Here is a 25,751-nt window from a genome sequence, read left to right on the forward strand (position 1 = left end):
ATCAAATACTTATTTCACACAATAAAATGGAAATTAATTATTTAAAAATCATACATTGTATTTTTCTGGATTTTTGTTTTAGATTCCATCACTCACAGTTGAAGAGTACCTATGATAAAAATTACAGTCATCTACAAGCTTTGCAAGTGGGAAAACATGAAAAATCAACAGTCTATCAAATACTTGTTCTCCCCACTGTAATCTACTATCTACTGTTCATAAGTACTCACATACTTATATATATATTTTTTTTCTTTTATATAGCTGTTTATACCCCTTCATATTATAACCTGTTCATAGTCTGTACACTCACAAACTGTATATATTTATACCTATAGCATATTCAAAGCAACTTACTGTACTATATATATCTTATCTTACTTATTGTACTATACATATCTACCAATTTATTTTTTTTGCTAAGCACTTCTGGATAGATGCAAACTGCATTTTGTTGCTTTGTACCTGTGACATGTGCAATGACAATACAGTTGATTTCTATTCTATTCTATCCTTCACGTACAAAGCTACGACACAACTCCAACATGAAACAAATAAAGTGGGAGGAGCTCTGATTAATAATACTAGCTGCAGCTCAAAGGCTACGGCTTTTTCTCATATTACACTAAAACTTCTATAGACAAGTTACACAACAAACTTCATGTAATTTGTCTTTTGAACAGGTTGAAGCCAGATGAGACACATCTGGAGCCAGTTCTAAATGAGACCGTTTATGGTTTATAAATTACAGTTCATAAGAGTTTTTGTGCAGGTTTGCACAGGTTTTGAAATTTTGTTAAAGATTTACTAAATATGAATCAATATGGTTAAGACTGTGAAGTCTGTGTATTTCATATTAGGTTAAGTTTTGAAAATATAACAAATGTTAGAGCAATATGGTTAAAAATAACTGAAGTCTGTATTTTATGTAGAGTTAAAGGTTAATGTAGTATGGTAGGCTGAAGTCTGTTTACTTTTATATTTATATATTTTGAATTATTTGTCTGTGATGGACTGGAGACCTGTCCAGGTGTCCCCCCCTTCTCACACAGTGATAACTGGACATGGGCACCAGTGACCCCCCGTGACTCGAAAAAGAAGAAACGGGTAAAGATGATGGAAGGATGAATTATTTGTTCCTAGATTTTTATTTTAGAAAAATCCAGGCAGCTAAGCTAACCTATTACTGGGAATTTAAGTTACAGAATTTTATGCACTCGTATATTTGTTCCTATTTTGGTATAAATATAAAACGATGCAAAAAGATTTGATACAGTAAGAAACCTAAAATTATTGTTTTAAATAAATGTTCTGTTTACAGTGTTTAATCTTTTCATCTCGTCAGTTACATAACTGAAACTAAATGTATGACCATTTCAATATAATTTTTTTAAATCGAATCGTGACACCAAAAATCAGAATTGAATGGCCAGACACAGATTCACACCCCTCGTTTATAAGACTGTTTGTTGCAGCTCCTCAGACTGAAAAATGTGGTATGAAAGTCTTGTTAATGTGACACACCCACCCAGATGTGTGACTTCAGACTTAACCAGGAAGCTCACCCAGGTCATTAATGAACCACCAGCTTTCTGGCTCACGTCTGAAACAAGCTTAGCTTTTCAAGCCACGGAGCGGTCGTCTGCCTGCATGAGTCCTCGTTTTACATAGCGTGGTTTCTGGTTCTTACCAGGAACTGAGATCAGACAGGGTGGACACGTCTGAAGACAGCATGGTGGTGGTGCCCTGGAAGAGCCTTTTAGGTTGACTCTCTGTCTCCATCTCACCTGCTGAGGAAACAGGCCACATGTTAAGAATGCCTTCAGTAGCATTCAAGTCTTTTCCGAGCAGACTTGGAACAGTTTTCTTTTTGAGTGCAGTTAGTCTTCTGTTTGCCACAAAACAGAGCCACTGAATTATGACGAAAATAAATCGATAGATATGGATACATACTGTAAAAATAAAAGAAGAAGTAGTATACTGATGTTCGCAGCCGCTGGGGGATTTAAAGAGTCAATGATCGTAGTTTTTGAGTTGCTTTTCTGGACTGGAATTGAACACAGAACTTTAGTAAACCTTAATATTTTTAGTGCAAGATATTCAGATGGGTAGGAGTTACACGGTGTAGAAAAACAAGTTGTTTTTGTTTTGTTTTGCTTGTCCGAGGCAGTGCAGAGGGAAATCCACCACCAGGAGCAATGGCGTAACCAAAAGGTGGCCTTGGCCACCATAGATGAACCCCATGGGCCTCCCCAATCATTTGAGGAAACTATAAGCAATGCAAAAATTAGAAAACATGTTTCTGCAAATGATAGGGGTGATCAGTTTAACATACATGGGGGTGGCCATCTTGGATTTTCAATTCATCCATCCATCCATCCATCCATCCATTATCTTTACCCGTTTATTCCATTTTGGGTCATGGGGGTCACTGGTGCCCATGTCCAGCAATCACTGTGTGAGGGGCGGGGTACACCCTGGACAGGTCGCAAGTCCATCACAGGGACACATAGAGACAAACGAGACAAACAACCATTCACTCTCTCACTCACACCTAGGGACAATTTAGAGTTACCAATCAGCCTAACATGCATGTTTTTGGACTGTGGGAGGAAACCGGAGCACCCGGAGAAAACCCACGCATGCACGGAGAGAACATGCAAACTCCACCCAGAAAGACCCCTGGACCGGGGTTTGAACCAGGGACCTGCTCGCAGAGAGGCAGCAGCTCTACCAGTTGCGCCACCATGCTGCCTGATTTTCAATTCAGTTTATTTATATAGCGCCAAATCACAACAAAGTTGTCTCAGGGCACTTTACAGGAACATTCACATACAGGGGCGGCTGTGGCCAAGTGGTTAGAGCAGTCGTCCGCCAATGCAAGAGTTAGGGGTTCGAACCCCACAGCAGTCACATGCCAAAGTGTCCCTGGGCAAGACACTGAACCCCTTGTTGCCTCCGATGTGTGTCCCATCAGTGTATGAATGTGATAAAGCTCTGATTAGTCTCATTACAATGATTTGTTCAATTAGCTTTGTAGAGATCTAGTATAGAGCTGTATGAATGGGTAAATGAGGACACAGATTGTTGTAAAGAGCTTTGAGTATCTCAATAAGATAGAAAGACGCTATACAAGTACAGTCCATTTACCATTTACATTCACATAAAAGCTAATTGGGGAGTGGAAGTGCAGAGGTTAGAGAGGTGGGCTTGTGATCCAAAGATCGCCGGTTCACGCCCCGGCCCCGACAACATCAAAAATTGTGGGTGGGGTAGGTGAAACACCCCCATTTGCCCCCACCCTCATTCGCCCCACTCTGGGCCCATGAGCAAGGCCCTTAACCCCCCCACCATGTGCTCCCTAAAACAGGTCTCTCTTGAAAATGAGTTCTCGTGGCTCAATGAGACTAACCTGGATAAATAAAGGCTAAATGAAAAAAAAAAAAAAAAAAAAAAAAAAAATTAGTAAAGTTCTCTATCTAAGGAATCCAGCAGACAAGTTGAATCTTGGCTTTGTTGCAGTCTCCCATCCTGAGCAAGCACAGTGGAGACAGTGGAAAGAAAAACTCCCTTTAACAGGAAGAAACCTCCAGCAGAACCAGGATCAGGACAAGAGACCATCTGCTTTGACCGGCTGGTTGAGAGGACAGGAAGGAGAGACAGACCAACACAGAATGGTAGGTCCAGGTGTAGGTCCAGGTGTAGGTCCAGGTGTACCAGAAAGACAAAACAACACATGTTAAGGATAGAAAAAATAATTACAAATACAAAACAGGTTGAGCAGAGTAAGTAAAGACAGTAGCAGAGTGAAAAGTGTGGTCAGCTTGTCCTCCAGCAGTCTAAGCCTATAGCAGCAGAACTAAGGGACAGCTCAAGAAACCCAAGCCGACCCTAACTATAGGATTTATCAAAAAGGAAAGTCTTAAGCCAAGTTTTAAACTGGATAATGTGTCAGCCTCACGACAGAGATTGGAAGTTGGTTCCACAAGAGAGGAGCCTGATAACTGAAAGATCTGCCTCCCATTCTGTTTTTGTAAATTCTAGGAACCACAAGTAAACCTGCAGTCTGAGAGCGAAGTGCTCTGTTAGTAAAATATGGAACAATAAGATCTGTAATATAAATGGACTGTACTTATATAACACCTTTCTATCTTATTTCAAGATACTCAAAGCTCTTTACAACAATCTGTGCCTCATTTACCCAGTCATACAGCTCTATACTAGATCTATAGAAGCTAATTGAACAAATCATTCTAATGAGACTAATCAGAGCTTTAGATCACATTCATACACTGATGGGACACACATAGGAGGCTATGAGGGGTTCAGTGTCTTGCCCAGGGACACTTTGACATGTGGCTGCTGGTGGATTCGAACCCCCAACTCTCGCATTGGAGGACGACTGCTCTAACCACTCAGCCACAGCCGCCCCTGTAATATAGGATGGAGCCAGGTTGTTGAGAGCTTTGTAGGTTAGAAGTAAGATTTTGAATTCTAATCTGGATTTGACAGGGAGCCAATGGAGAGAAACTAAAACTGGAGAGAGATGATCTCTCCCAGTAACTCCAGTTAAGACTCTGGCAGCAGCATTTTGGATCAACTGAAGACATTTTAAAGAAGTATTTGGACACCCAGATAATAAACCATTGCAATAGACCAGTCTAGATGTGACAATTGCACGGACCAGTTTTTCTGCATCATCTTTAGATCAGATGTTTCTAATGTTAGTGATATTACGCAGGTGGAAGAAGGAGGTTCTAGTAACGTTTTTAATGTGGGGGATAAAAGACATGTCCTGATCAAAAATAACATCAAGATTTTTAACATTAGAGCTGGAGGACAGATTAATGCATCTAAGGAGGGAGAAAGACTGAAACATTCATTCCTAAGGTGCTCAGGTCCAAAAACCAAAACCTCAGTCTTGTCTGTGTTTAAAGTAGAAAATTAAGGTTCATCCAGGTTTTTATGTCTTTAAGACATGCTTGTAGTCTTAAGTAGCTGATTGGATTCATTGGTTTTAATGGACAAATATAATTGTGTGTCGTCAGCATAACAATGAAAATTTATCCCATGCTGTTTAATAATTTTACCTAATGGAAGCATATATAAAGTAAAGAGTACTGGCCCAAGCACTGAGCCCTGAGGAACTCCATGACTAACTTTGGTGTATGAAGATTTATTATTTACATTTACAAACTGGAATCTATCAGATAGATATGATTTAAACCATTTTAGAGCTGTTCCTGTAATCCCAACATCATATTCAAGCCTCTGTAGTAAAATATTGTGATCAACTGTATCAAATGCAGCACTGAGGTCTAACAGGACCAGTAGAGACACCAGTCCATTGTCTGAGGCCATGAGAATATCATTAGTTACTTTTACTAGTGCTGTTTCTGTGCTATGATGAGCTCTAAACCCTGACTGAAACTCTTCAAACAGATTATTTCTTTGTAGATGTTCACGCAACTGACCTGCAACTATTTTCTCTAGAATTTTTTAGATGAAAGTTAGATTAGATATAGGTCTGACATAAGATGACATCACAGACATGCACCTATTTGGTATTCAACATGGTGTCGAGGAAGAAGCGGTCTAGCGCGTGGCTCTGCTTCACAAATAAAGACGAAACCAGGGCTACTTGCAACACATGCAATGCGTCGATTACAACAAAGGGCAGAAACACTTCTAACATGCAGAAGCATTTGACCACGCAGCATGTGGTTAGTTTGTACAAATATACCGTCTTTAACACGCTGCTTGGTGGTGGCGGTGGAAGTGCAGCTAACAAAGTGTCCTCCTCCGTCTTAAATGTCGTAGCAGGTAACGTTAAACTCCTCCAGGTCCTGTCGACTGTTACCTTTTTGCTGTCCTGCTTTCACTGTATTGTATAAATAATCTCCATCTCCTGTAATAACATTTAGTTGACGAGGACTGCCGGAGTCTGGCTGGCTCCGAGGCTGGTGCTAGCACACCTTTAGCTTACCCTTTCATCCAAGCAGGGAAGAGTAAAATGTAAACGTTTATATTTTTGTTCAGTGTGTTTAATTGTGGCCGATTTCTGTTTTGAGACCGTTTCTTGTTGCTCAGTGTTTTTCATGGTGAATTTCTTCTCAAGCTGTCAGAGCTGAGAGACACAGAGGCAGGCAGAAGAGGATGAAGATGATAACTAGGCAAGTTTTGCTTTTTGTAATGAAAGATGATAGATTGCATGGATTATGACACCATTTCATTTAAAACTGAACCTTGTGAATTACAAGTTGTGGTTATTGTCAATAATTTCAGACACCTCCCATAAAGCAGCCAAAAAGAGACAGCCCTACAAGAACTCTGTGAAGAAGAGGACAGCAAGCTTATGTCAGTGCAGCCCCCCCCCAAATCTCCATAGCTCAGAGAATGCATGGAGAAGTCCAACTATACAGAAGCCTATCACCCATTCCAACCAAGGACAGCCCCACCCTCTGCTGGTGGATCAAGAAGGACACACTGCCCATATTATCAGCTTTAGCTGAGAAGTATCTCTGTGTAACAAACATCCTCCACCCCTTCTGAGAGGGTGTTCTCCACAGCTGGAAATACTATAAGTCCAGAAAGATCTCGTATCCTTCCTCAGAAAGCAAACATGTTCATTTTTCTGCACAAAAATTGCTAGTTTGCCAAAATTTAAAAGTGCAGTTGTGTTTTAGGATGATGTGTTAATAATGTTAATTAGGAATTATTTTTTCATACAAGTTCTATTTTTGTTCTGGTGAAAGAGCATTAAATACTTCATGCACACAAATGGTGTACTATATTTTATTGCCTAACCCAATGACAATTGATAACAGAATTGATAAGGAATTGAATTGATAGGTGATATTGATAAAGGAATTGGAATTGTCAAATTCTTATCAATTCCCATCCCTAGTGGTACGTAACCATTCATTAAAGAGAACTTAAGAAGATTCAAAATGTGGACATTAATTAGGGGGAATACCTCTTTAAACAGTCTGGTTGGGATGGGATCTAGCAGGCATGTGGATGGTTTGGATGAGATTATTATTTTTGACAATTCAGAGCTCAACAGGACAAAAACTGTCCAAACATAAATCAGGCTCTAGTGAAATTTTTAAAGTTGCCTCATTTGACAGGGGACTAGAGATAGTAGAAGGAAGGATGGTTTGAATTTTCTCTCTAATTGAAATAATTTTATTTATAAAGAATCTCATGAAGTCATCACTACTTATAGTTGTAGGGATACAGGTTCAACAGAAATGGGACTTTTAATTAGTCTAGCAATAGTACTAAACAGAAACCTAGGGTTATTTTTATTCTCATCTATTAAAGATGAGTAATATAAAGTTCTAGCTTTACAGAGAGCTTTTTTTATATGTTAGCAGACTATCTTTCCAAGTTAAATAAAATTCTTCAACATTAGTGGAGCGCCATTTTCTCTCCTGGTTTCTAGATGCTTGTTTTAAAGTATGTAACTCAGAGTTGAACCAATGAGCCAGTTTCCTCTGATTGATTACTTTCTTTTTCAGTGGAGCAATTTTATCAAGTGAAGTTTGCAATGAAGTTGTAAGATGATCAACTAGATTGGATTCATTTATACCAACAAAACCCTCCTGTTGTAGCCAAGTTTCTGTCAGACAGAATAAATCAATATGATGATCAGTTATCAGTTCATTCACTAACAGGGATTTAGAGGAAAGAGATCTGATGTTCAATAATCCACATTTAATGATTTTGCTCTGGTAAAGTAACTGTTTTTATTTTATTAAGATTTTTATGGTTTATATTTTAGAGCTGATTTTTTGTTTATTTAATTTGAGCCGTGGGCGAGTTGACACTGTTTCAATGGGGGTGTGGGTGGGTACCAGAGGAGAAGCAGCAGAGAGGTGTGGAGGACTACAACTCTGCTTCCTGGACTGAACCCTGGGTTGTCAATAATTTGGGGATAAACAAACTCAGCCATATTTCTAGAAAGAAGAGCGGCTCCGTCCAAAGTGGGATGGATGCCATCTCTCCGCATCAGACCAGGTTTTCCCCAGAAAGAACTCCAGATATCTATGTAGCCCACGTCGTTGTCAGAACAACACCTGGACACCCAGAGGTTAAACCACGACATACGGCTAAACACGTCATCGCTGGTCAGGTTGGGGAGGGGGCCGGAGAAAACTACGGAGTCCGACATGGTTTTAGCAAAGTCACACACCGAAGCAACATTAATTTTAGTGACCTCCGATTGGTGTAACCGGGTGTCATTACCGCCGACGTGAATAACAATCTTACTGTATTTAGCCTTAGTCAGCAGTTTCAGATAAGATTCTATGTCGCCCGCTCTGGCCCCCGGAATGCATTTAACTATGGCCGCTGGAGTCCCTAAAGCCACGTTTCAGACTATGGAGCTTCCAATAACCAGGGTCTGCTTCTCAGTGGGTGTGTCACTGAGCGAGGAAAATCGATTAGAAACATGAACGGGTCGGTGGTGAACTGGGGGCTTAGTCTTAGCACTACGCTTGCTCCGGACCGTCGCCCAGCCGGCCTGGGGTCCCGGCTGCTCGGGGTCTGCTGGAGGACTGCTAATGGGAGCTAGCCTCTGTGGTTCCGCGCTGTCTAAGGGGACATGGCTAGCTACTAGTTTTTCTATAGCGCAGGGGATTTCAATACGGCTAATCTGAAGACTGTACTCCCAAAATTCTACCAGCATGTCAAGTGTTCTACTAGAGGGGAGAACACTCTGGACCAGGTTTACTCGAACATTAAACATGCATACAGAGCCATACCCCTCCCCCACCTCGGGCAGTCAGACCATCTTTCCCTCCTGCTCCCCCCAGCTTACACCCCCCTCAGACGCAGAGCGAGGCCTACAACAAAAACTGTTACAATCTGGCCTGGTCATGCACTCGATGAACTACAGGGCTGTTTTGAACAAACTAACTGGGACTTATTTGAACATCAGGAGATGGAAACATACACAGGAACGATACTGGACTACATCAAGTTCTGTATCGGAAATGTGACTATGGTCAAAAACATTCGGGTTTACCCCAACCAGAAACACTGGATGACCAGCCAGGTCCACACACTCCTCAGAGCCCGGGATGCTGCCTTCAGGTCAGGTGACAGAGCTCTGCACCGAGCTGCTCGAGCCAACCTGAATAAGGGAATAAAAACCACAAAGGCTGACCATAAAAGGAGTATAGAGTCCCATCTGTCCAGTAACAACTCACAGGAGGTGTGGAAGGGCATAAAAAACATCACAAACTATAGAGGCTGCGAGGTGACAACAGGAGACCTGAGTGCATCACTAGCAGAGGAGCTAAACTGCTTCTTTGCATGCTTTGATGCACCACAGCAGCACTCAGCTGATCCTGCCCTGCTCCCACACCCACCCAGTTACTGCACCACTCCACTCACTGTACGGCAGCATGATGTTAGACATTCGCTCCAATCAGTGAATCCCAGGAAAGCTACTGGCCCAGATGGAATACCTGGCAGGGTGCTCAAAGCATGTGCCCTCCAGCTCGACCCCACCTTCACCAGAATTTTCAATCTCTCCCTGGCTCAGGCAGTCATCCCTTCCTGCTTAAAATCTGCAACTATCATCCCAGTGCCGAAAACACCAGCCTGAATGATTACCGACCGGTGGCTCTCACTCCGGTAATCATGAAGTGCTTCAAGAGACTGGTTCTCCAGTACATCAAGAACTATCTCCCTCCGAACTTTGACCCCTACCAGTTTGCATATCACACCAACAGGTCCACAGAGGATGTTATTGCAGTAGCTCTCCACACCGCGTTGAGCCACCTGGAACAACAGCACAGCTACGTTCGAATGCTCTTTGTGGATTACAGCTCGGCCTTTAATACAATCATTCCAGACATTCTTATAAATATATTGGACAATCTCGGCCTCCCCGCCACCCCCATGTGCCATTCTGGCTATAGTAAACAGTTTATCCACTGGCGTGGTGCCAAAAACCTTTAAACATGCTGCTGTCCAACCTCTCCTGAAAAAAAACAAACCTTGACCCCTCAGTCGTATCCAACTTCCGGCCTGTCTCCAAACTCCCATTCTAAACTACTGGAGAAAATAGCCGAGTCCCAGTTGAAGTGCTTCCTGGAAGGTTACACCATCTTAGAGCTATTCCAATCTGGCTTTAAACCTCTCCACAGCACTGAAACTGCCCTGCTGAAGGTCTTTAATGACATTTTCTTAACCACTGATACCAGTGATTCTGTGCTGCTTGTCCTATTGGACCTCACAGCCGCCTTCGACACCATCAACCATGAGATCCTCATTGCTAGGTTGGAGCAGTGGGTGGGAGTCACAGGGTCAGCCCTCAATTGGTTCAGATCTTACTTCACTGACAGATACTTTTGTGTCTCCATCAAGGATTTTAGTTCTGCAGCGACAGAGCTTAAATGGGGGGTTCCCAGGGGTCCATCCTGGGTCCCCTCCTATTCTCTTTATACCTGCTGCCGCTTGGTGCTATTTTCCGGAAACACAACATGCCCTTTCATTTCTACGCTGATGACTGTCAAATTTACTTCCCTTTAAGACACAATGGCACATGCTCTATTCAACCTCTGCTTGACTGCCTGGCTGACATCAGGGACTGGATGGCTTTAAACTTCTTGAGTTTCAACGAAAAGAAGTCTGAAGTCATGTTGGCTTGATTATTGCAATTCGCTCCTGTTTGGTATCAGTCAGACCTCCACTGCACGACTACAACTGGTCCAGAATGCAGCAGCCCGATTTTTAACCAGTACAGGCAAAAGAGGGCACATTACACCAGTTTTGGCCTCACTGCACTGGTTACCAGTTCACTTTCGAATCCAGTTCAAAATACTCATGTATGTCTACAAATCACTGAACAGTTTCGCCCCCCAATCTCTTTGATCTGCTACAACCGTATGTCCCACCACGTTCCCAGAGGTCAGCGGACCAGTTGCTCCTCACAGTTCCAGGAACTCGTCTTAAGTGCAGAGGTGACAGGGCCTTCTCTGTAGCAGGACCAAGACTTTGGAACGAGTTACCTCTGCTTGTCAGACAGGCCCCCTCCCTCTCGGTTTTCAAGTCCCGTTTAAAAACTCACTACTATTCAGTATCTTTCAACACCAGATGATCTGTGTTTTGATCCTGTATGCTCCACACTGGTTTGTCGTCATTATCTGCATCGTTTTTATGTCTATATTCTGATTTACTTCATTTTGTATTTTGCTTCGTGTGTTACCTGTTGTTCTGTCTGTTGTTCTTTCTGTACAGCACTTTGGTTGGCCTTATAGCTGTTTTAAGTGCTCTATAAATAAAATGGTATGGTATGGATAAAAGACTTCCTAACCAATCGGCTCCATTCTGTAAGACTTGGTCCCCACCTCTCCTCCACTCGTACGCTGAGCACTGGCTCCCCACAGGGCTGTGTGCTGAGCCCCCTGCTGTACTGTCTCTACACCCATGACTGCAGCCCGGCCCACAACAACAACCTCATCGTCAAATTCGTTGATGACACCACAGTGGTCGGACTAATCTCTAAGGGAGATGAGACATTTTACAGACAGGAGGTCCTGGAGCTAGCAACCTGGTGCTCAGAGAAAAATCTGGCTCTGAATATAAAAAAAAACAAGGAGGTAATTATTGATTTCAGTAAGCACAGCACCAACCTAGCCCCCCTTTACATCAACGGCGAGTGCGTGGAGAGGGTTCACACTTTCAGATTTCTTGGTGTCCATATCTCTGCTGACCTTAACTGGAAAGAGAACACCACAGCGGTCATCAAGAAGGCTCAGCAGAGACTACACTTCTTAAGAGTCCTTAAGAAGCACAACCTGAACACCAACTTGCTGTTGACCTTCTACCTCTCGTCCATGGAGAGCCTGCTGACAGACTGTATCTCAGTATGGTACGGCAGCTGCACCCTGGCTGACAGGGAGAGGCTTCAGAGAGTAGTCAAGACAGCACAAAAGATAACTGGCTGCCCGCTCCCCTCCCTGATGGACATTTACACATCACGCTGCCTCAACAGAGCAGAAAGCATAATCATGGACTGTTCACACCCGGGTGTTGAACTGTTTGACTTGTTACCTTCAGGGAAACGCTACAGGTGCATCAGAACAAGAACAAACAGATTCAAGAACAGTTTTTTCCTGAAAGCCATCAGCACACTGAACTCACACATGCACTGATTTAATAATATAACCTCCCAAACCCCTGGACTTCTATTGTGCAACACTACTGACATTTCATACTCTCAGTCACCTTAACTACCTCACTAATATACATGATGTGCAATATAATTGTGAAATACTTGTATTTTTTACTTTCATAGTGCTATTATATCTATCTTGTGTTACATGTTTATATTTTTAGTGTGTGTTTTTCTTAAACATGTTTTTTGCACTGAAAAAAGGAGTGGCTCTTAATTTCATTGTACTTGCATATAATGACAATAAAAGCATTCTGGTTCTGATTCTGACCACTAAAGGAGGCAGAGGAGTAACTAAACATCTGACACATGGACCAAATGAGAACAGAGGAAGCAGGGAGAGAAGCAGCAGCCATGCTAAGCTAACGCTAGCAAGAGCTAACAGAGCCAAATACACCAATAAAAACCGAGAAGTGTTGAAGATAAAAAGGTGTTAAGCACTGTCCAACAGTAGAAAAACAACTGAACTAAGTGTGTTTGTGAACTAGAATGAAAAACTGTGCAAAAGATAAATCCAGAAAACAGAGACGACTCGAGCAAACAATTCACTCGAGCTACCAACAGACAAACAGGAAGTGGCAATACGTCTCACCACGAACGTGCAACATCACCAGCTCCAACACAACCTGAGCTCAGACGTGGCAACGCACTGTTCAGTAGTAACCTCTCAAGGTCAAGGTTCTTTACTGTCATTTGCACCACGAGGTGGAACAAAACTGTGCACACAGGGTCCCAGTTACAACCAACAAAAGTAAAAATGTAAATTGTAAAAGAAACAGTAATAAGGATTTAAGATATAAACTAAGAAATACGCTAAACACTAATAGTGCAAAACAATATGCTGAGCAACACCTGCATGTAGCTACACACCAAAATGGAAGTTGGTAGCTCACTTATTATTTAAGTCATCATGCTCACAACATGCACGGACAAATGGTGGGCATTGCCAATTTCCCCTTTTCGCTCCGCGACAGAACAAAAACATCTTGCACAGATGAACGTGGAACAACAAATTCTGACGTTACAGTATAACTACAGAGGATTTAACCTTCAAATGCTCATTTTATCCTAAGAGTTGGACACAAATATTTTCCAAGAAAATTGTGTCAGCGGACTGAAATTTGTGTGAGGAAGTTTGATAAACCAATCGAGCATGTTTCTAATCTTTCAAAGAGCCATGAAGTAATGATTATAAGCACGTCCTACCTTTGCGTTTTATTGGGCCCAGGATGCTGGCTCTGATGCAGTTGATTGGACTCTGACTCCGTCGGCTGAAGAATGAAACAGAAAGCCCAGCGTCAGGTTATTATAGAAAACATCAGCTCAAGCAGAAACAATCCATGTGAATATATAAAATTAATCAAAGAGCAGTGTTGGTCAGAGAAAGTCCTTTTAAAAACGTGCACCAACCTAAAGCGGCGTGTTGGGCTGGGTATGGGGCTGGGCGTGAGACCATTACTGCTGACAAGTATTTGGAGTGAAGGAGAGAAACACTGCTGCTCAAGAGAGAGGAACACAAACAAACACCACGTTGAGCTCAGCCATTCACTTGTTTTTACGCTTTGACTGGAATCACATCAGGAAAAGAATCGGTGGAGATTTTACTGACGGCTCAAACACTGAACTCCAGAGTTCAGACGGACTCCAGGAGAGCCTAATCTGGACTTTGAAAAACTGACTACATTCAACATAACCCACAAGCCTCAGCTGCTAATCCCATTTCATAGCACAGAACCAATCAATACAAACCGTTCCTTTATGCTTTAATCTCAACTGATCATACATGTGTAACCAGCATGTGCTGAGATGATGCAACAGCTTACAAAATTAAAAACTACAAAATTTGAGGAAATTTTGAAAGTTGTCAAATGCAACTACGTAATGTAAAAAAATAAATATCTGTATACAACATGTAAAATAAGTCGGTCAAAAGAAATGTTAAAGCTGCTGCAGTGGCTGAATATGGTCACCATAGTAACCACGCACCTGTGTCTCACTCCCTGACAGCCAAGTTAACAAGACACAGACAGAAACGTGCAGTAAAACAAAAAACGTCAAGCAAACGGTGGCTGAGTGAAAACTGCAGATGAGCAGAGGGCTCCGATCATCGCACCTGCTCCTGCAGGGTTCAGTGTGCGAAATATGACAAGTTCAAAACACACTTCGTAAAAATAAATAAAAATAGGATTGATGTTTTGTCATTTTATTTTTCTTCTTTCGGCTGCTCCCTTGTTCAGGGGAGGCCACAGCAAAGTAACTCGCATGAAGACTTGGTGATTGTTTGTACACCGAATGTCCTTCCTGACAGACACAGAGCTGCCAGCGAGGGCGCCCGGAGCAGAGGGTGGGGGTTAAGGGCCTTGCTCAAGGGCGCAGAGTGGGGCAAACTTCTACTGCGATCATCTTAAAACCAGAAAAACCATCAAGATGCCACTTCAGACAGTCAAGTCCAATTTTCTTGGACCCGTTTAAATTTGAAGCAAAGAAGCTCGTGTGTTTCTTCAAACTGATTTCAATTCTTTCAGTTGTTAATGCAGACTGTCTACGTTGTGCAACGTAGTGCCACTAAACGTCCCGGCGCACCACCCTGGACGTTTTAGTGATGGTTTTAATCACGTGCGTTTTTAAAGCCGTGCAGGACGGACACTGCGTCGGCATTAGTGATGGGTCTGACGACACTGAAACCTCGGTGCATGCGCCGAGCAAACAAGGCGAAGCCCCGTGTCGATGCGCGCATCTCTTTAAGGAAAACCACGTGACCGATACAGCTTCTGTATCGTTTGGTTGTGAACGCACCAAATTGTATTCACAGCTGCAGAAAGAAAAGCTTTGCAGAAAGTGGTGAAGGCTGCACAGAAGATGTTGGGAGTCAGCCTCCCCACCATCACAGACATCTACACCTCCAGATGCAGGAAGAGTTTTTATTCACAATTTGTTTAGTGTCCCAACTTTTTTGGAATCCGGTTTGTACAAACTTGCAATGAAATTTCTATGTACGCTGTCATCATCAGTGAAAGGGTGCTCTCAGAATCAGGAGAAATGGTTTGTAAACGACGCAATCACCTCGGCCCAAAGATGTTACAGCAGCTGAGGTTTGTAAATAAAACCGTGTGAATGAACCTAGTTCAGTCTGTTTCCTGTCTTTATGGAAACTGCCTGCAATGACTTTTTAAATCCAAGACAAATTCATGTCTTGGACACTCGGGTGAAGAGAGGGGCGGAGCTGTCCACTGATCACTACCTGGTGGTGAGTTGGCTCCGATGGTGGGGGAGGATGCCGGTCAGACCTGGCAGACCCAAACGTATTGTGAGGATTTGCTGGGAACATCTGGCAGAGTCTCCTGTGAGACGGAGTTTTAACTCCCACCTTCGGGAGAACTTCGAACATGTTCCGAGGGAGGTGGGGGACATTGAGTCCGAGTGGACCATGTTTCGTGCCTCTATTGTCGAGGCGGCTTACCAGAGCTGCGGCCGCAAGGTTGTTGGTGCCTGTTGCGGCGGCAACCCTCGAACCTGATGGTGGACACCAGCGGTGAGGGATGCTGTCAGGCTGAAGAAGGAGTCCTAACGGACCTTTTTGGCCTGTGGGACCCCGGAAAAAGCTGATGGGTACTGGCAGTCCAAGCGACATGCGGCTCGGGTGGTCGCTGAGGCAAAAACTCGGGCATGGGAGGAGTTTGGAGAGGCCATGGAGAATGACTTCCGCACGGCTTCGAGGCGATTCTGGTCCACCATCCGGCGTCTCAGGGGGGGAAAGCGGTACGCCACCAACACTGTTTATAGTGGGAGTGGTGTGCTGCTGACCTCAACTCGGGATGTCGTGGGTCGGTGGGCGGAATACTTTGAAGACCTCCTCAATCCTACCAGCACGTCTTCCACTGAGGAAGCGGAGCCTGGAGACTCTGGGTCAGGCTCTCCAATCTCTGATGCTGAGGTCACCGAGGTGGTTAAAAAGCTCCTCGGTGGCAGGGCCCCAGGGGTGGATGAGATCCGCCCAGGGTTCCTTAAGGCTCTGGATGTTGTAGGGTTGTGTTGGCTTACGCGACTCTGCAATATTGCGTGGACATCGGGGGAAGTTCCCCTGGATTGGCAGACCGGGGTGGTGGTCCCCCTATTCAAAAAGGGGGTACCATAGAGTGTGTTCCAACTACAGGGGAATCATGCTCTTAAGCCTCCCTAGTAAGGTCTACTCGGGGGTTCTGGAGGAGAGGGTCCGTCGGATAGTCGAACCTCGGATTCAGGAGGAGCAGTGCGGTTTTCGTCCTGGCCGTGGAACACTGGACCAGCTCTACACTCTCAGCAGGGTCCTGGAGGGGCGTGGGAGTTTGCCCAACCGGTCTACATGTGCTTTGTGGACTTGGAGAAGGCGTTCGACCGCGTCCCTCTGGGAACCCTGTGGGGGATACTCTGGGAGTATGGGGTACCAGGTCCTTTGATAAGGGCTGTTATGTCCCTGTATGACCGGTGTCAGAGCCTGGTCCGCATCGCCGGCAGTAAGTCGGGCTTGTTCCCGGTGAGAGTTGGACTCCGCCAAGGTTGCCCTTTGTCACCGATTCTGTTCATAACTTTTATGGACAGAATTTCTAGGCGCAGCCAAGGTGCTGAGGGGATCTGTTTTGGTGGCCTTAGGATTGCGTCTCTGCTTTTTGCAGATGATGTGGTCTTATCATCAGATCATGATCTACAGCTTTCGCTGGAGCGGTTCGCAGCCCAATGCGACGCGGCCGGGATGAAGATCAGTTCCTCCAAATCCGAGGCCATGGTCTTGAGCCAGAAAAGGGTAGAGTGCTCTCTCCGGGTCAGGGAGGAGGTCCTGCCCCAAGTGGAGGAGTTTAAGTATCTTGGGTCTTGTTCACGAATGAGGGAAAAATGGGAGCGTGAGATCGATAGGCAGATAGGTGCAGCATCAGCAGTGAAGCAGGCGCTGTACAGGTCTGTCGTGGTGAAGAGAGAGCCGAGTCAAAAGGCGAAGCTCTCAATTTACTGATCGATCTACGTTCCTACCCTCATCTATGGTCACGAGCTTTGGGTTGTGACAGAAAGAATGAGATCTCGGATACAAGCGGCCGAAATTAGTTTTCTCCGCAGGGTGTCTGGACTCTCCCTTAGAGATCATTCGAGAGGGACTCAGAGTTCCGGACACGTCCCACTGGAAGGAGGCCCAGAGGAAGACCCAGGACACGCTGGAGGGACTATGTTTCTCGGCTGGCCTGGGAACGCCTCGGGATTCCCCCGGAAGAGCTGGCCCAAGTGGCTGGGGAGAGGGAAGTCTGGGCCTCTCTACTTAGGCTGCTACCCCCGCGACCTGACCCCGGATAAGCGGAAGAAAATGGATGGATGGATGGACTTTTTAAATCCAGCAGATGTTGCCATGTGTCGACACGGTTTGGGAAATGTGCCACACATCCAACGGGGCCTCATCCTTAATAAGTAAAAGCTCAGAACAGTTTCTGTTATGTTCAAAGGCCACGGTGTTTTGGTGAATGTGGGTCTGACTGAAAATGAATTTTTGTCCAAATAGGAGGGAAAAATCAAACCCTGGGTAAAAACAAAGCATTTTACAGATTGTAGCATGTTTATATGAAAGCTCTAACTTAATGAGGTCAATGTTTTTTTTTTAATATATACTTTTTTCATATTCATACATACACATACATATACACATCCCCTCTCCATACACATATACATTCAAACCAGTGGTTAATTTGAGCTGGAACAAGATCCGGGAACTCTCTCATTTTGACCCGTTCTGTTCCGGCAACTCTGTTCGGATCTGGCAGCTCTGCCCCTAAAAGTTCAAAGTCATCGCACATTTTTATTTTGATTATTTATTAAAAATACAACGAGAGGAGACGCTGCCTTTAGCCCAGCGGACCCAGCCTGTGGATGTTCCAGCCGCAGCACGTGCGACGCACAGTTACACGCTCCTTCGAGGAGCAGGAGAGGGGGTGAGGACAGAGGGACAGATGGTCACACTACACACAGAGGTTCTGCACAAAGTCCTCCTCTCCAAATACTGTCCCTCCTCAGGGGGACCGGTAAATAAGTCCTTTTTGCAACTAAAGTCCTGTGGAATGGGGCGATGTATGGGGGGGTGGGCATATAGGGTGTGAATCAGGGCTTAATTTGTAAACTGATTGATGCCGGAACAGCTCTTTGTGTTTTTAATGTATTTTTTACAGGAAGCTTTTTTTATTGATTATGTCTGAAATGCAGCAGGAGTTCAGACACCTGCTGATGTGCACACGCTGGTAGAGAATGGAGGCGTTTCTGTGCGTAACGTGCACTGTCTGCAGGGAATTTATTTATTCTGTTGAATAAATGATTGATTCTGTTTCGGGGTCTGAGAGGAGGAGACGGGTTGCTCTTCAGTGTGCCTCATTGCTCAATTGCACCTTGCCAATGCATATTTATATATATATTTATTTATATATTATGCATTTTTATTTTGTATTATTTTATGTATGCTCTACGTGCGTCTTTTAATTGCCCCCCTGTGGATAAATAAAGTTTTCTGAATTGAACGTGTTTGTGTTAACAGCGTACCTTTTTTCCTATTCCTCTGGTTGGAGACGGCGCAGGTGACACAGGAACAAAGTCGATCCTCTTGGGAGAAGAAGACGCCGACTTCTCCAAATCATTGTCGCTCTGTGAAGAGCATCAAACATATTTAAAGCCGCAGCACCTCAGAACAGATCAGAGTAGTACCAGAACAAGTTCTGGCATTAAAACGTGTACAGGGACTGTGGGAGAATTATACTACCGACTCAGTCTGACCTTGAAGGACTGGTGGCCCTGTTAACTCCCAAACGTTTGGATGTTAGTCTAGCATGCTTCCCCTTGACCTCTCTATGATCAAGAGAGGCCACAAAAGGCCAAAACATGCACGTCCAAAATGAGCAGGACTGACTTACAGGAATACCTGGTACTTAAAAACACAACTAAAACAACGACTGGGGTTTGGACAAAGAGTAGAAAGAAGTTATTTTCACCAGACTGAGGCTTTCCTCCCAGGAATGGCTCATCTGCATGGCAGCTTGAACTCCCCTGTGTGCAGAAACACACGAACACAATGAGTTTCTGTCTTTCACCTGGGACACGATGTCTTCATCCACAGGCCGAATGGACTAGCTTACCGCTCGTGAGCCGTTTCTCTGTTCATCACATCTACTCCTTCTTCCTGAAAGGAAATAAACATCAAGTCTTATCTGCCGTTAGGAATTCAAACCAGCTTTACTGAATACATTTCAAACAATACAATTCTCTCTTTAGGAGCCCGTTACCCCCAGCTCATATCCTCTGACGTCCCCAACACTGGTCCTTGTGGTCCAGTGTCCTGCATGTTTTAGCTGTTCTCATGTCTCATCACACCCGGTTCAAAGAACTGAAATATCTTCCAGTGTCATCTAGTTTAGCAGAAACTTGTCAACGTCTCATTCAGGAGGGCTGAGGGGGAGAAGCATCTGAGACATGCAGGACCACGAGGACCAAGGTCAAGGAACTCTGTAGCTACGTGAAATCCAAAGTCTTATTCTTGCACCGTAATTCCTCACACTCGGAATAACAATGTTCCAACATGCTCGTCTTTCCTTACTTGTTTTATCTGATGAAGTCTGGTGCTGGGGATGCGGATTGGTGAAGACGGGACCTGAACACGAGGCCGATTAGGGGACAGGAAACAGGTCAGCATTGTGTGATTTAAGCATAAAGCACATGGATGTGTTTTAAGGGCACCGGTGTACCATGTTAGGCCTGTTGACAACTGTGGTGCTGTTCCTGCGACAGCGGAGGACCTCTCTCTGGAACACCTGAGAGTTATCGCTGTAATGACAAATTCAGGTTAGAGGACACCGCTCTCTCGTGATACTTTATGTGCATACAAATGTTCATGTTGTGTGTTGCAGAGAATGAAGAACCTCAAGACATTGATCATGGGAGCACTGTTCGATCTCCTCAGGTGTCCATCGGGCTGAATTAAGGAAGAGGCCACCTCCAGATCCAGGTCCATCTTCTCTTGAGGCATCACTCCAGACTTGTTCATGCTCGTCCACTAAAACAAAGTGTTGTTCCTGAACTTCAAATGGCCGCCCAGCTCAGTAATGCTACATCACTGACCTCCACACCGCTCAGCTTTTACATGATTGTAAACTAAAGGCGTCAGGCGGCCAGCCTGACACGAGTGGGACAACCACTGTAAACAAGACGCGCAGGCCTACAGGCCCTCAAGCCAAGCAGGAGCCGCTGTCAACCAGATAATCCACGTTTTTAATCTACACTAATGTACAGCTTAAACTACCCGTTGACTAGTCACCAACTTTCCTGGTGGATGTTAGCAGGCCGTGGCTACATCCCGCACAATGACGGCCCGGTAGCAGCTAGCTGCAGGTTAGCCTCTAAATGAGTCGGCCTGGATCAAACCAACCAGTTAGATGCCTTAAACACACTCCACTTATAAGAAACTAGGTCTAATCGGTGTTAAAGCAACGACGTTTCTGTGTAAAAAAAGATTGTTATACCTTATAGCTAGTGTATCAGCAGCCACTTAGCCGGACACGCTAACAAGCTAAGTTAGCATCAAAGCTAATAGCAACAATGCCATTTCCAGAGAGGCCAGGTGACCACTTCACACACGGGTTATCCATCAGCCTGATCAGCATTCTGGCTCACGAAGTAGCTAAACTCCGAGTACCAAGAGTACTGCCCTCAGACAGTGTCGTTTCATATTTCGTTTATGCTAAATGTCTGCGGTCCTGAAGGATCAGAGCTAGCTGTTAGCAGCAAACCACGCCCCTTTCAACGTTAGCTCGGTCCGACCAATGAAACGGCTCCGTTAGCCGGTGTGACCGTGAACGCACCATGACCAAAACTGTCATTTAATCACCAAATAACTAATTTACTTTAGTTTTCACATTACTTAACAGGTTACTAAAACACTACAAACCACAAGTAAAAATGCACATTTACAGCTCTTGAGCACAATTTATAGACATCTCTCAAAAGCTCTAATTCACTATTTAAACTGGCAGCTTAAGAGTAACATTCACTGAAAGAGTGTTTTGAGTTTAATCCTGGGAGCATCAGGTTGATGGTTCAGCCATTTTGAAGTGGTCTGTGGAAAGGCTTTGACCAAATCTCTTACCTGTTGCAAACAGCGCTTTGAATGACCTGTTTGAAGCTCATCAACCCTGTTTGAGCATGCATCAGGAGACTGTTTGAAGCTCGTTCTGTCCAGGTCTATGAGCTCACAGCTAGTCCGAGCCAGTACCCAAGTCCTGTCTTAAAACTCGAATCTTAAACAAACCCGGTTTAGTTTATAACAGACACTTTTTATAACACCACCACTTTTTTCATTGCTGTTATTCATATAAAATAGGGTGTTGCAAGTGCAAATGACAGCAGCAGCAGCTGTAGCGCAGCAATATCATGTTGCTGTCAACTCATTTCAGTTTATTTATTTAGCACCAAGTTACAAGTCGCCTCAGGGCACAACATTCAAATACATTAAATAAAAGTTCTCCATCGAAGGAAGCCAGCAGACAAGTTGAATCATCACTTTGTCACAGTCTCCCATCCTGAGCAAGCACAGTGGCAACAGTGGAAAGGAAAACTCCCTTTAACAGGAAGAACCCTCCAGCAGAACCAGCTCAGGACGAGCGGCCATCTGCTTCCACCGGCTGGGTTAACGTAAAACTAACAGCGTTGTAAAGAAGTGTTTACAAGAACGGTTGTTTCAAGATGGCAGCAGTCCAGCTCAGTCCTGGCCCAGCTCAAGACATGAGCTCATCAACCCAGTCAGAAACTGTCTCCAAGCTAAGGTTGCTCAAGGAGTTTGTAACCCTTCCACAGAACTCCATCTCAAATTTGATCCTTGCTGACTGTAATTCTGCGCAGGTTTAACGTCCACAACAGTCTACAGTAGGAAGAAACGAGCCAACAACCCACTGAACGAAGTCCATTTCAGAGCTGGAGAAACTAAGCAGATTATATTGGAGGGTTAAGAGCATTTCTCTGAAGGATGCTACTTACTGACATCTTTGTTCAGGATCATGTTTTTTAATAAACTTTATGTTTTTCACAAGCATTTGTAAAAGAATACTTTGAGAGCAGTTTGCGTTAACTAAATCTAATGCATTTTTCTTCTTCAGTAAAGTGCTCAAAGCGTAGCGCACAGAATTACTCAAATCTTCAGGACTGACAGGAATACATGGAGCGGCTGGATTAATTGCAGCCGATTATAAAATAATAATAATAAAATTCATAATCAGGGTTTAGGAATGATTCTTTCTACTTGTGTTCAGGTTTACACCACCTGTTGTGCACCGTAGTCCAGTTCTGCTGTTGTCTTACCGCTCTGTCGTCGGTCTCTTTCTGCTTGAACAGTCTGAGCACCTGCTCGTCTATTTCTTGACCTTTCACCTTCTCACATCAGAGGGAACAAAATGTGTAATTCCCTTCTACCCACTTCCTGTTTTTGTTCCAAATCCACATCCACGATGTGTTCTGTTCGACTCGTCTGGATTCAGTCGGTTTATTCCATCCAGCGTGCAAGCCGGCAAAATAAATAACTAAAGAGATAAAAATGTACTGAAGATTTCAAGTAAAAACCTTCAGGACTGGAGCTGTTGCAACATGTTGCTGGAATTATGAATGAACCATTTGGTGCATTTCACCATCGCCAGAATGTTTTATGTATTCAGCAAAACAAAATATATTAGTTTGATAAAAAGGGACTCTTGTTTCAGCTTTATTTATTTGTATTATTTGTTATTAATTTGTAAAAAATAAAAATCTGTATGCCTCTTTTATGATTGTCTATTGTTGTCATCACTCTTTGTTAAATAAATCAGGTCTCTCTTGTAAATGAGTCCTCGAGGCTCAATGAGACTAACCTGTCTAAATAAAGGTTGAATGAATTTGGAAGCAGCTCAAACCCAGAGAACAATTTGTGGAGATAAATCTGAAAGCTAATCCAACATCTGCTGCTTGACCTTTTAGGAAAAAAAAAAGAACTGAAATATTTCAAAAAGCAGTTTACCTAAAATTTTGACTGAAACTACGTCCGGATTTCTCCCATTTGCTGTTAAACATGTTGAACAACTTGCAGAAGTGGATTCTAGTCACAGGAGAGGTGAGAACATTTAATATATGGTCCTGCAAAGTTCAGGATCGCAACAAATATACAGGTGCTGGTCATAAAATTAGAATATCATGAAAAAGTTGATTTATTTCAGTAATTCCATTCAAAAAGTGAAACTTGTAAATTATATTCATTCATTACACACAGACTGATATATTTTATATTTCTTTTAATGTTGATGATTATAACTGACAACTAATGAAAACCCCAAATTCAGTATCTCAGAAAATTAGAATATTGTGAAAAGCTTCAACATTGAAGACACCTGGTGCCACACTCTAATCTGCTAATTAACTCAAAACACCTGCAAAGGCCTTTAAATGGTCTCAGTCTAGTTCTGTAGCTACACAATCAAGGGGAAGACTGCTGACTTGACAGTTGTCCAGAAAAGAGGGATGATCACAACTGAACCAGTGAAGCGAGTGGATCCAGGCTCACGCTTCGTGTTTGTGTTTCGAATCGTTGTGCAGTAGTCGCGGTGGGAGCGACTCGGGGTCGATCCTGGAAGTGGGTGAGAACGTTTTGACGTGGCTGATTTTTCATTGAAGAAAGAGTGTTTGAAGAAAAGAAACAAGCGGTTTGGCATAAACTGGTTTGTGACTGGGCCAGAATGGCAGCTCAAGTTGAGGAAGATGATGAGGATATGGATTTAAATGATTGGAGTCAAGTTGTTAGTGGAAGAAGAGGAAGAATAGGGCGAGAAAATGATTGTTTGGTAGGGACACAGGTTAGTAAAAGGACTTTGGAAGAGAATAGTTCAGATGAAGGGACACCTGTGGTCCGCAAAAAGATTGTTAAAGAGGAAATTAAAATCATTCTGAAATTTAAAGAAGAAGACAATAACATACAGCTGGGTCCAATTGCATTATCAAAAGAACTCAAAAAGAAGATTGGAGATATTTCTTTTGCAAAAACACTTAGAGATGGGAGTATACTGGTCATTTGTAAAACTGAAGAACAGAAAAATAAAGCACTGAATATTGAAAGTATTTGTAGAAAAAATGTGAGAGAGAAAAGGATTTTAGGAGAGAAGAAAGTAACGAGGGGCGTGATAACAGGAATACCAGTAAATGAAGATCTAGAAAAGCTTAAAAAGAGCATTCAGGGTGCAGAAGTGAATCACATTAAAAGATTGCTGAGAACAATAAATGGAGAAAGAACTGAAAGCCTGTCGATAATGATTGAATTTCAAAATAATGTACTTCCAGAGAAGGTTAAGATCGGGTTCATGAGCTTTCCAGTTAGGCCTTATGTTCCTCCCCCACTCAGGTGTTATAAGTGTCAAAGATATGGACACATTGCAGCTGTGTGTAAGGGACGGCAAAGGTGTCCAAAATGTGGTGGTGATCACAGATATGAGGAGTGTGGTGACAATGCCCAAGATAAATGTTGTAACTGTGGGGGACAGCATAGAGTGACTTTTGGAGGATGTGAAATTAGGAAAAAGGCCATTAAAGTGGAGCAAATTAAAACAGTAAATAATATCAGCTATGCTGAAGCGGTGAAAAAAGTTCAAGAACAAATTGGAAGGAGAGAGATGAGTGTACAACAAAACCCAGCATCCCAGTTACCAAAAGAGAGAACTGAACCTACAGTTACAGTGGAGAGGATCATGTTGTTCATTGCATATGTGATTAACTGTGCAGACCAGGTCAAGTACAAAACAGAGAAAATTAAAATAATAGTTAAAGGAGCAGAGACATTTTTTGGTATAAAAAACATTTCATGGGAGCATATTAACAAAGAACTGGGGGGAATCGGGAAGTCAGGGACATCAGGAGAGGGGGCACTCTGATTATTCTACAGTGGAACGCTCGAAGTTTAATCGCAAATGGACAAGAATTTAAAGGCTTTATTAAAAATCTTAACAACAAACCAGACATAATATGTATTCAGGAAACTTGGCTCAAAGCAAATTTAGACTTTGTTATTAGAGGATATACTGGTGTACGCAGAGATAGAAGTGAGACCCAGGGAGGGGGATGTGTAACATTTGTAAAAACAGGAATGCACTTTAGATTATTAGCAAAAGGAACTCATTTAGAATATTTAGTTGTTGAAGTTTGGAACAGGAAGGAAAGCATCAAAGTAATAAATTTTTACAATCCTTGCAAAAGACTTTCACATGAATCAATGGAAGAACTCAATAGTTATTTAAATGGAAACATCTTTTGGTGCGGTGATTTTAATGCACACAACTCATTGTGGGGCACTAAGAATGATAGTAATGGAACAATTATTGAAGAATTAATGGAAAATAAAAATCTTGTCTGTTTAAACGATGGTAAGGGTACAAGAGTTGATATGAGAACAGGTATGGAATCAGCAATTGACCTAACAATAATATCAAATTCAATAGCAGGAATAAGTACATGGAAGATAGTTAAAGATACAACAATAGGAAGCGACCACTATCCCATAATA

The 25,751-nt window shown here is 43.2% G+C and overlaps 1 protein-coding gene across 1 annotated transcript in view; it reads right to left on the reverse strand.

Annotated features, from left to right (window-relative positions):
* pabir2 (PABIR family member 2) overlaps positions 1-20,824 on the reverse strand; it is a 30,140-nt gene extending 9,316 nt beyond the window's left edge. Inside the window, exons 1-10 of the mRNA XM_037676024.1 lie at positions 20,707-20,824; positions 20,107-20,240; positions 19,933-20,011; positions 19,785-19,838; positions 19,327-19,370; positions 19,183-19,237; positions 18,737-18,838; positions 13,601-13,686; positions 13,397-13,461; positions 1,691-1,790 (exon numbers count right to left, since the gene is read on the reverse strand). Coding sequence (XP_037531952.1) covers positions 1,691-1,790; positions 13,397-13,461; positions 13,601-13,686; positions 18,737-18,838; positions 19,183-19,237; positions 19,327-19,370; positions 19,785-19,838; positions 19,933-20,011; positions 20,107-20,231 — 710 coding nt within the window. The 5' untranslated portion in view covers positions 20,232-20,240; positions 20,707-20,824. The remainder of the gene's footprint in view (positions 1-1,690; positions 1,791-13,396; positions 13,462-13,600; positions 13,687-18,736; positions 18,839-19,182; positions 19,238-19,326; positions 19,371-19,784; positions 19,839-19,932; positions 20,012-20,106; positions 20,241-20,706) is intronic.
* Positions 20,825-25,751: the final 4,927 nt, after the last annotated feature.

The sequence above is a fragment of the Nematolebias whitei genome, chromosome 4 (genome assembly GCF_014905685.2).
Source record: "Nematolebias whitei isolate Nwh7 chromosome 4, NemWhi1, whole genome shotgun sequence".
NCBI classification, from domain to species: domain Eukaryota; kingdom Metazoa; phylum Chordata; class Actinopteri; order Cyprinodontiformes; family Rivulidae; genus Nematolebias; species Nematolebias whitei.